We start from the raw sequence: 10,416 nt of genomic DNA, 5'->3' as shown, positions 1-10,416 counted from the left end.
TGTTATGCTGGCCACATGACATCCTCGTTAAACTTGGGCCACAGAAACATATAACCTGCTCCAACGGGTACTTAATTATTTTTTGTTTTAGTCATTTATTTGTGATTTTAACTGTAAAATTCTTCCCCCTCCCCCCTTTTCCCCCAACAAATAAAAAAAGTGTCAATGCAGTCGAGGCAGCTGTCTGTTGACTAGAAGTCGCTGAGATTGTTTTGTTGTCTCCCTTTCCATCCTACTCTACTGGCGTCGTACTTTCAGAGCGCTCTAAGGGAGAGAACAAAGTTTGGTTTAATAATAACACTGAGGGAAAAAAATGCTAATGGGAATTCTTGACGCTTACTTTTCACTCACAGTGACAAACATTCTTCCGACACAGTGGCAAACAAAAAAAAGGAGGGCATATTGTGTGTGTGTGTGTGTGTGTGTGTAAAAGTGCTTAAAGCTCATTTCGAAATTAACATTAGAACATTCTCTCTCTCTCTCTCTTTCTCACTCTCTCTCTCTCTGTCTGCCCCCCCCCTCTCTCCTCGCCAGATTATCTTTTACTATTGAACATTCTCCTTAAACATATTTGCCTATAATTTTTCCATTAAAAACTTTTAAAATGATAATAGAAAATGTCGCTTCTTTATTTCCCACAGTATTTACTTCATCTCCAGCAGAAGGCCTTTATTATTACTTATTACCTGACAGAACTGCACATTTCTAGCACCCAGAACTACTCTAATTTTTTTAATGACAAACAAGAGCAATCCTTAACTATTTAGCTACTGTGGGGAATTTTTATAGTTGGAGTCTTTTGGTGTACAACATTCGGAAGTAACACATACTAGTGTATTTTGGACTTTTTCTAGCACTGCAGAATCAATTTTTTTCAGACTTTTGCTTAGTATTTCATTTTTGGTTTCCATTTTTGCAATAAGGTCATTTTAATTTAGTTATTTCTACATCTTCTGCTTTTCCTTGTCTGGTGTAGGTTCCATTACAGCGTCCCCACCTTTTCCCATATCGATTTCTCTTTCTTTTCTCTTTAACTGTATATATTGTTTACAGAGCGCCAACCGGATTAAAAAAATATTAAAACTTAAGGAGCAGGTAACTATGATTTACCTAAATATTAAACAAGAAAACTAGTAGCAGTTGAATATAATTACAGTGCCCCCTATCGGGAAAAAAAGCAGAAATTATTTTCATAAAATACTTCCTTAACATCTTGAAGACAATCGATACATTGAAGAAGATTCTAGTTACAAGCTTTAAGAGATCTTGTGACCAATGAGTTTTTTATTTCTAGTCTATAGAGTAGATAGCTTAATGGAAACTGTCAAAGCGACTGCCATTTCAATTCTGAGAAAGAATATATAACTAATGTCAAATGGCAATGCCGTAGAATAACTATAAAATAATCAATAGTGTTTGTTTTTATTCCAAACATGTAAAAGAAAACTAAATAATCCTTTTTTATTGTCATTTTTAGAATTCGCTTAAGATGATACTATAGAAGAAAACAAATACAGCAGTTTAAAATATTAGTTACTTTATTAAATGAGTCAAGGTTATATAAAACCTTCAGTTTTCAGTCAATAAATACATTTCTGTAAATAAGAATAACAGCTATATAGTATGCATACACCAATATATATATATATATATATGTATATATTAACATAATATTTTTATTTAGTAAAACACAATGGTATTACATACTTTCACAGCTAATACTTTTGCTACTAAACATATTGAAAAGGTGTACAAATAGATAGGTAGCCAAAACCTGATTTATGTTTATTATGCAGTTATTTTTGGACACATGTGCGTAGTAAAAAAAAATTAGTAACTACTTGGGGATTTATAGAGCTGACATCTAGAAATTCGTACAGTAATTGAGTAAATGTGTTTGGGCTTTTAACCAATAATTAGATAGTTGACAAACGAAGACGGATTCTTGGTTCTCATTGAAATTATTGAAATGATCAAAAGTTATTTTCTTTTTCACTTGCTAGTTTCAGACTCTCCTTCAGGTGGCCCGTGGGAAAGGTTCAAGACGGGGGGGGGGGTATCGAGACGACATTCCAGTGCTTCTAAAAGTAAAGAATAAGTGCATCTAAACGTAAGGAATGCGTTCTTCTAAAAGTAAGAAATTAGTTCTTCTAAAAGTAAAGAAGAAGTTCTTCTAAAAGTAAGGAATAAGTTCTTCTAAAAGTAAGGAATTAGTTCTTCTAAAAGTTAGAAATATGTGTATCTAAAAGTAATACATCTTTCTAAAAGAAAGAAATAAGAGCTTCTAAAAGTTACATATACGTGCAGCTAAAAGTCAAATAGTTATTGTATCCAATGTAAAGATCTAATAATAAGTACAAAATAATTAAATATAAAAACACTAGGAACTGCCTTCAAGGATATGACAAAACAATCGAGTATTAAACATTTATTTTCTGCTAATTCTCTGGCTTTACATCCACACAAAACGTCATTCCCACGCAATAAGCAGACGACTTTCTTCAGCTCCAAAATTCGATTTCTCCGAAACCCAATCATTCTGTTCTATTTTTAGACAAATAAAAACGAAAAACAAAAAAAAAAAAAAAAAGATGGAGGAGGGAAAAATAAAATACCAGCATGCATTGCAACGACAGTAATTTGGTTCCCCCCCCAATGATTTGTTTGGTCTCCATAGATAGGAGAGAGGAAATGGAGGAGCGATGAATGTAGTAGAGAGATTGGGAACTTCACGAACAATGAAGAAAAGAAAAGATGTCAGTGTGTCTCGAGGACCAGCCTCTCATCTTCACAATGATCGAAAACTTGAAATACATCGAAATAATACAAGCTGTTGGAAGACTAAAGAAGCGTACAGCCCTGTTGTATTAGGATTGGACAGTCCCTCGGTGTTGAACCCTTTGTTTTCTTGTTTGGATTTGCGAAACGAAACAAAGTTATTTTTTTAGAGGGCTATCACGTGACTCAAGCTGGAGACTCTCGCTAGTCTCGCGATGAAGAAACCCAATCATGACTCAATCATGATCCGATCATTAGAAATATTGTGAACGAAATTGAAATGTTTAAAACATCGAAAAAAAACAAACAAACCCGAAACAATAAACATTTAAATTCGTGACATTTTCTGTAAGTTAAAATTATGTCTAATAATGTCTCTGAGACACAGTTGTCGCTTTTTTTGTCTTTATGCAACACCGAAAAAAATAAAGACAAAAAAAAATCAGAGTACAAACATTTGTAAAGTTCGTTACATTCGATTTAATATAATATTCAATCTCTTGACTATGACTTTCATAGATCTTAATGAATTCTAGGTTCATCTATTTGAATACCAGTCGAAACGAAATTGAAAATCACAGAAAAGATCATCTCCTTTCGGATGGACAAAACGTCCTGGCATCTTAGCCTTTAGCTTATTATATCGTTCTACAACGAAACACTAAACTGTAGAATGTCAAAGAAGCTAAAAGTTCATTGAGGCCCAAGTACAAGTTATTTGGTCACGAATCTAAATTGAGTCCTAATGTGTCAATGTTTTTGAAATTAAAAGATAAGAACTCATCTAAATTAAGAAACGTTTCACTTTATTATTTGGGTACGTACGTTGTATTTGGCAGAATTTCTTCGCTCTGTAATGAAAGGAAGACAATATAGACCTATTCGTCTGGAAGACCATCGCCCCTCTTCCTTTTCAAGAATTCTTTCGTCTAGCTAGCCTACTACTTTTAGTATATATCTCTATATCTATATCTATCTATCTATCTATCTATCTATCTATCTATCTATCTATCTATCTATCTATCTATCTATCTATCTATCTATCTATCTATCTATCTATCTATCTATCTATCTATTTATCTATCTATCTATCTATCTATCTATCTATCTATCTATCTATCTATCTATCTATCTATCTAAATATATATATATATATGTATGTATGTATGTATGTATGTATGTATGTATGTATGTGTGTATGTGTGTATGTGTGTGTGTGTGTGTGTGTGTGTGCGCGCGCTCGCGCGCTCCTCCTTCGTGGTCGAATATGTGCACAGTCTCATTTCCTAAGAATCTGAACATGGCTTAAGGGGTTACTGGATCCGATTTTGGGTAAAAAAATCGATTTTTCAATTTTGGTGTAATTAAATAGGTGGACATGTATTTTATAAACTGGCACCAAAAATTTTCTAAAAAATAGCATTTTTTATTGAAAAAAAGCATTTTAAAGATGCGTGGTGAACACTATTTTCCATATTTTTCTTAATACAAATTCACTGTTTTTGAGTGAATGCATTTTTTGTGACCCCCCCTGTAACATATTTCTAAAATCTCTAGAACTAATAGAGATAAATGTGTCAAATTTGATACACATATTCAGAGATAAATAATACAGAGAATCAGCTAGTTTTAATGACTTTAGCTGAAGAAGTTTTTAATATATGATCTTTTGGGAAAAAAAATGTGGATGCATTTTACAGGAAAAAAATCACCCTTTTTTAAAAAATCATAAAATGCACAATACTAAGGGAAAATGTATAAAATCTAGCTAGCTCCTTCCAGCCACCTTTATACTTTAAGGTGTAAGTATTTTTAGCTTTGAAATTTATCTATTTTGAAACATTTTAGAATTTTCCTATATGAACTAATTTTTGTTTATTTTCAAGATGGCTGCCGTTACCATGGCAACCCGGAAACATTAGACAACATTCATATATATATTTTTTATTATTGAGTTGTCATATGATATAATATAACAATAGTTATTAAGTTAAAGCAAAAATAAAAAAAATAAATTTCGCTATCCAGTAACCCCTTAATTCCTATCTTCGATTTAAAAAGCCAGCTCCAAAAAAGGAAATCTATTTCAGTATAGCATGCTGTTGTAAAATCACTATTTATATAAGCCAAGAACTAGGGCTTAAAAACATGAATTTAAAAAAAAATCCAATCTGAAATTACTTTTTTTTTTTTTTGCTAATTGTTAAAACTAGTTAAGTAACTGATGTGTTGAGACAGTAACAAAGCTGGCCATGCCAGGAAGAACATTGATTCATAAATCAGATAATACAAAGATACAAACATTCCATTTTTAGAAAGCCTCATTATTTAGAATCATCTAAATTCAATGGCGTTACGTGATGCAGGAGACTGTTCTTGTTCACATATTTCTGACGTGACAATCCACTAGAAATACATAAGTCTTATTTATAGATCTCATGTTTCAGTCACAGTGTATCTAAGACAGTTGTAAATGACATGTACCAAAGAAGTCGAACAGGGTGATACAAACGGGAATAACGAGGCTCGTCTTTAGGGTTTCTGCAAACATTTCAACATATTTACATTACACGCTCACGTATATGTTTTGTTTTTTAAACACATTTCGTTTGAAACATGGAGTCACTTTACTTCCAAGAGATATTTCAACGTCACGGCAAGTTTACACAAATATTTCCATTCTCTCTTTCAGAAGTCTTGGCGTTTCTATTCGCTTCATCTGGTCTCTGCTGCTGTTCAAGGCTATGACCGTCACAACGGTTGGATCAGATGTGGATTCCAGCGTCACTTCATCTAGCCATTGCCACATCCTGTCTCCCGGCACCGCTACAAAGCTCCCGCCTTCCATCACCTGCTGTTGTAGCTGAAGCTGTGTCGGCTGTAGCTGGTTTAGTCTCTTGTTCCTCCTTTCATAAGCCGACTGCAAGGAATCGTGCACTCTCAAGTTGTGCATGGTGAGTGGCGCCGGAGTGACTCGGACCCTGCTGGTGGATGTCCGAGCTTGGACGTTTTCGGATTCGTTTTCCCCTATCCTCGACAAGGGTTTCCTATTCCTATATAAAATATCTCTCTTTGTCTGGGATTCGCCCAGCTGTGGAGTCTGACTCCCGGAGTTTAAGAATCTCTGGGCATGGGAGGATTTTTGTGCTATCAGGGATTCTTTTCTTGTTTCGTGAGCGTGTTCTAGTTTGGCAAATGTGTTGAAGTCCACATTTTCTTTACCAGACTTTGGCTTTTTGCCGCTGGCTTGTTCGACTTGTGAAGACTGGTTTACCTCCCGGGGATTGCGAGGTAATGCGGGAGGATGAGGCACGTGATTTAAAGGGGGATACACAAAATGATCATTTAACTTTTCTGCTCGGTTTTCCTTGTCTTCGTTCAACATGCTGATTTTGTTGGAGGCCAACTGCAGACGCTTTTTAAAGTTTTCCAAAGACGCTGAAAAAATTCCTTTGCGTCTATCGTCCTTCAGGAAAACGGGTTCTGCCGAGTAGCTGTCTTCCATCTTGTTGAATCCCCTTGGTTTGTCTTTGCGTGGATCGTAATTTATGTCGTTATCTCCCCTAAACAAAACAGTGTTACTTTTCATAGGTGTCACTCTCTTGTTTTCAGGCTTGACTGCCTCGGATACATTTATTCGACTTTTTTGGTCAGATCGTAAATTTACAAAACTAGAATCTGAATTCTTATTGAAAGTGGCCGATGCTTGATTACTACGCTGTTCTTGCGTTTTGATTGAGCCATCTAGCGGATGGTTGACATTTCTGGCCTTCAATTTGGAGAGCTCCAGCGTTTGATTGACAGGAAACACGTGATCATGATCAAATTGCCTATCCGGAGCCTTGGCGTTTTTCGTCAGCTGGGCGCTGTCTGCGTGGATGTCCTGTCTCTTATGAAACCTTTTAATTAGCCAGGCAGCTGCTCTACTTTTCGATCTGTACGCCGTGGGTAACGCCCGATACTGAGCGGACGTGCTGCGGTCAGTTACTGTGTCTGGTTTAAGTTGACCTTGCTGAAGAAGCACGGTGTTTCTAACACTTTCCGTTTTGTCGAAAGTTTCCGGGACTTGGGCCCGAGTCTTGGCGAGAGCGACGTCACCACGGCTTTGATTTTTGACCATTTCCACGATGCGGAGCCGCAAGTGCTCTGTGTCGGGGCGGTCAGTTGAGGCCATGGCCGTAGCTTAAAAATAGTTCTGACCTTTGCTTTAAAAAACTTAGTTGTAGAGAGTAATTGCCCTTTGCTGTGCTCACATTTCTGTTAAAGCCGAATTCTTGGAACGTTGTTAGTCATTGAGCCCTGTGAAGGACAAAATATATTTATCGATGTATTAAAACTGTGTCTTATCTTATAAAATACAGACGTTAATTCAACTTATAGACAGACAAACATATACATATCTATCTATCTATCTATCTATCTATCTATCTATCTATCTATCTATCTATCTATCTATCTATCTATCTATCTATCAATCTATCTATCTATCTGTATCTATATCTATATATAAATTTGACAAACGACTCATTGTTCCAATGTGTAACAAGGCGGATTTCTTTTTAAAAATATTTCATCTTATCCAGAACTCAATTTTAAATACAAATATTTGACTATTCTCCAAATTATATATATATATAAATAAAATTTGTGTTTATATTTTGTTTGTTTTTCGTTTTGTTTTGTTTTTTACTTTTCGTTTTTGGAATTTATTTAGTATAGGATATTAGCACACATCGATGCTAATCTATAAATAGCTAGCTTTTATCTTGGTGTATCCGATGTACATGATAAGTAAGTATTGATAGGCCAAGTGTTTTTATAAGTTATCTAATCAATTTTGGTGTACATGATAAGTAAGTATTGATAGGCCAAGTGTTTTTATAAGTTATCTAATCAATTTTGGTGCTCGTTTCGGCACGTTGGAGTTTCATTTCTAAACCTAAACTCTTTCACTTGTAGAACAAAGAAATGTTCATTGTTGACAGCTTTGATCTTTCAATATGGCGTCCTTCCTTGACATCATTTATTAGAATGCTTCTATTTAAAACTTTATGTAGGAACCTGTGTTTGTGTGGAACCTGTGTTTGTGTGGAACCTGTGTTTGTGTGTAACCTGTGTTTGTGTGTAACCTGTGTTTGTGTGGAACCTGTGTTTGTGTGCATGTGTAACCTGTGTTTGTGTGTAACTTGTGTTTGTATGTAACCTGTGTTTGTATGTAACCTGTGTTTGTGTGTAACTTGTGTTTGTATGTAACCTGTGTTTGTGTGTAACCTGTGTTTGTGTGTAACCTGTGTTTGTATGTAACCTGTGTTTGTATGTAACCTGTGTTTGTATGTAACCTGTGTTTGTGTGTAACCTGTGTTTGTGTGTAACCTGTGTTTGTATGTAACCTGTGTTTGTATGTAACCTGTGTTTGTGTGTAACCTGTGTTTGTGTGTAACTTGTGTTTGTATGTAACCTGTGTTTGTGTGTAACCTGTGTTTGTGTGTAACCTGTGTTTGTGTGGAACCTGTGTTTGTGTGCATGTGTAACCTGTGTTTGTGTGCATGTGTAACCTGTGTTTGTGTGCATGTGGAACCTGTGTTTGTGTGGAACCTGTGTTTGTGTGCATGTGTAACCTGTGTTTGTGTGTAACTTGTGTTTGTATGTAACCTGTGTTTGTGTGTAACCTGTGTTTGTGTGTAACCTGTGTTTGTATGTAACCTGTGTTTGTATGTAACCTGTGTTTGTGTGTAACCTGTGTTTGTATGTAACCTGTGTTTGTATGTAACCTGTGTTTGTGTGTGTTTGTGTGTAACTTGTGTTTGTATGCATGTGGAACCTGTGTTTGTGTGTAACTTGTGTTTGTATGCATGTGGAACCTGTGTTTGTGTGTAACATGTGTTTGTGTGTAACCTGTGTTTGTGTGTAACCTGTGTTTGTATGCATGTGGAACCTGTGTTTGTGTGTAACATGTGTTTGTGTGTAACCTGTGTTTGTGTGTAACCTGTGTTTGTATGTAACCTGTGTTTGTGTGTGTTTGTGTGTAACATGTGTTTGTGTGCACGTGGAACCTGTGTTTGTGTGTAACTTGTGTTTGTGTGTAGCCTGTGTTTGTGTGTAACCTGTGTTTGTATGTAACCTGTGTTTGTGTGTGTTTGTGTGTAACATTTGTTTGTGTGCATGTGGAACCTGTGTTTGTGTGTAACTTGTGTTTGTATGCATTTGGAACCTGTGTTTGTGTGTAACTTGTGTTTGTATTCATGTGGAACCTGTGTTTGTGTGTAACATGTGTTTGTGTGTAACCTGTGTTTGTGTGTAACCTGTGTTTGTATGTAACCTGTGTTTGTGTGTGTTTGTGTGTAACATGTGTTTGTGTGCACGTGGAACCTGTGTTTGTGGGTAACTTGTGTTTGTGTGTAGCCTGTGTTTGTGTGTAACCTGTGTTTGTATGTAACCTGTGTTTGTGTGTGTTTGTGTGTAACATGTGTTTGTGTGCATGTGGAACCTGTGTTTGTGTGTAACCTGTGTTTGTGTGTAACTTGTGTTTGTATGTAACCTGTGTTTGTGTGTGTTTGTGTGTAACTTGTGTTTGTATGTAACCTGTGTTTGTATGTAACCTGTGTTTGTGTGTGTTTGTGTGTAACTTGTGTTTGTATGTAACCTGTGTTTGTATGTGACCTGTTTTGTGTGTGTGTGTGTGTGTGTGTAACCTGTGTTTGTGTGGAACCTCTGTTTGTGTGCATGTGGAACCTGTGTTTGTGTGTGTGTGTGTGTGTGTGTAACCTGTAGCGTACCCGGGCAGCCATCCTGTACATTTATATGTTTATCTAAGAATAAAATTACATTTTAACCTCAGATATATGTCTATGCTTGAATCTACAGGTCTTATTACTTTTTTTTTTTTAAATTCAAGAAATGCATTATGTTAATTTGTATTAATATAGTTCTTATTAGTATCACACTGAGAAAAAAAATAAAATATTTATTAAAAAAATATTACTTATATCTAAGCATCAACGTACTAGAACATGATTTGCATACAATATAGCATTGTGAAACTCCTACCTCCATTTCTCTTAGGAGCCCCCAGTTTAAAGGTCTACAAACTTACTGGCAATGTAGTAGGAATGTGTTCCTTCTCTATGCACAGCTCGGGACTAAACTCCAAATTGAAACAATTATCTCCCCCTTAATTGAGTCGATACAAATCACCGTGATCGATCAAAAAGCAATATTTTTTTTTTATGTTAATAGACAAAACATAATCTAATCGATAAAATGAAGTCCTGTGTTCCTTGTGTTTTCAGGCAGGTCAGAGTTGAATGATTATGTCACACTCCAGTGGTCCTACCACTGTTTAAATTGCGTTAGTCCGTTCAACTTGTCTTTACTATAACGGATTGTATGTGAAGTGAAGAACTTACAAAAACAAATGCATTTATTAGCGGCCCCCGAAAGGGGAATAGACGCTATTAGTATTGTGCGAAATGTCTGTTCGTCTGTCCCGTTTAGATCTCGTAAACTAGAAAAGATATTGAAAATCCGACATCACAATATTTTAGACCATTCAAAGTTCTGATGCAACGGCTACTTTTTCTTTTCTGAAAGCGAAAAATCTAATTTTTAAAATCAGTTATGCAAGCAGTTTTTTAAAGA

General features: G+C 35.6%; 1 protein-coding gene across 1 annotated transcript; it reads right to left on the bottom strand.

Moving 5' to 3' along the window:
- Positions 1-1,520: 1,520 nt before the first annotated feature.
- Positions 1,521-9,949, bottom strand: LOC106064836 (uncharacterized). The gene is made up of 2 exons (XM_013223461.2): positions 9,826-9,949; positions 1,521-7,077 (listed from the first exon to the last, which is right to left on the bottom strand). The coding sequence occupies exon 2, from the start codon at positions 6,950-6,952 to the stop codon at positions 5,441-5,443; it is 1,512 nt and encodes a 503-aa protein (XP_013078915.2). The 5' UTR covers positions 6,953-7,077; positions 9,826-9,949; the 3' UTR covers positions 1,521-5,440.
- Between the last annotated feature and the right edge of the window lie 467 nt (positions 9,950-10,416).

This window comes from Biomphalaria glabrata, chromosome 1 (genome assembly GCF_947242115.1).
Source record: "Biomphalaria glabrata chromosome 1, xgBioGlab47.1, whole genome shotgun sequence".
Classification (NCBI taxonomy): Eukaryota; Metazoa; Mollusca; class Gastropoda; family Planorbidae; genus Biomphalaria; species Biomphalaria glabrata.
The sequence above is the reverse complement of the archived record's forward strand: the minus strand, read 5'-3'. Positions and strand labels throughout refer to the sequence as shown.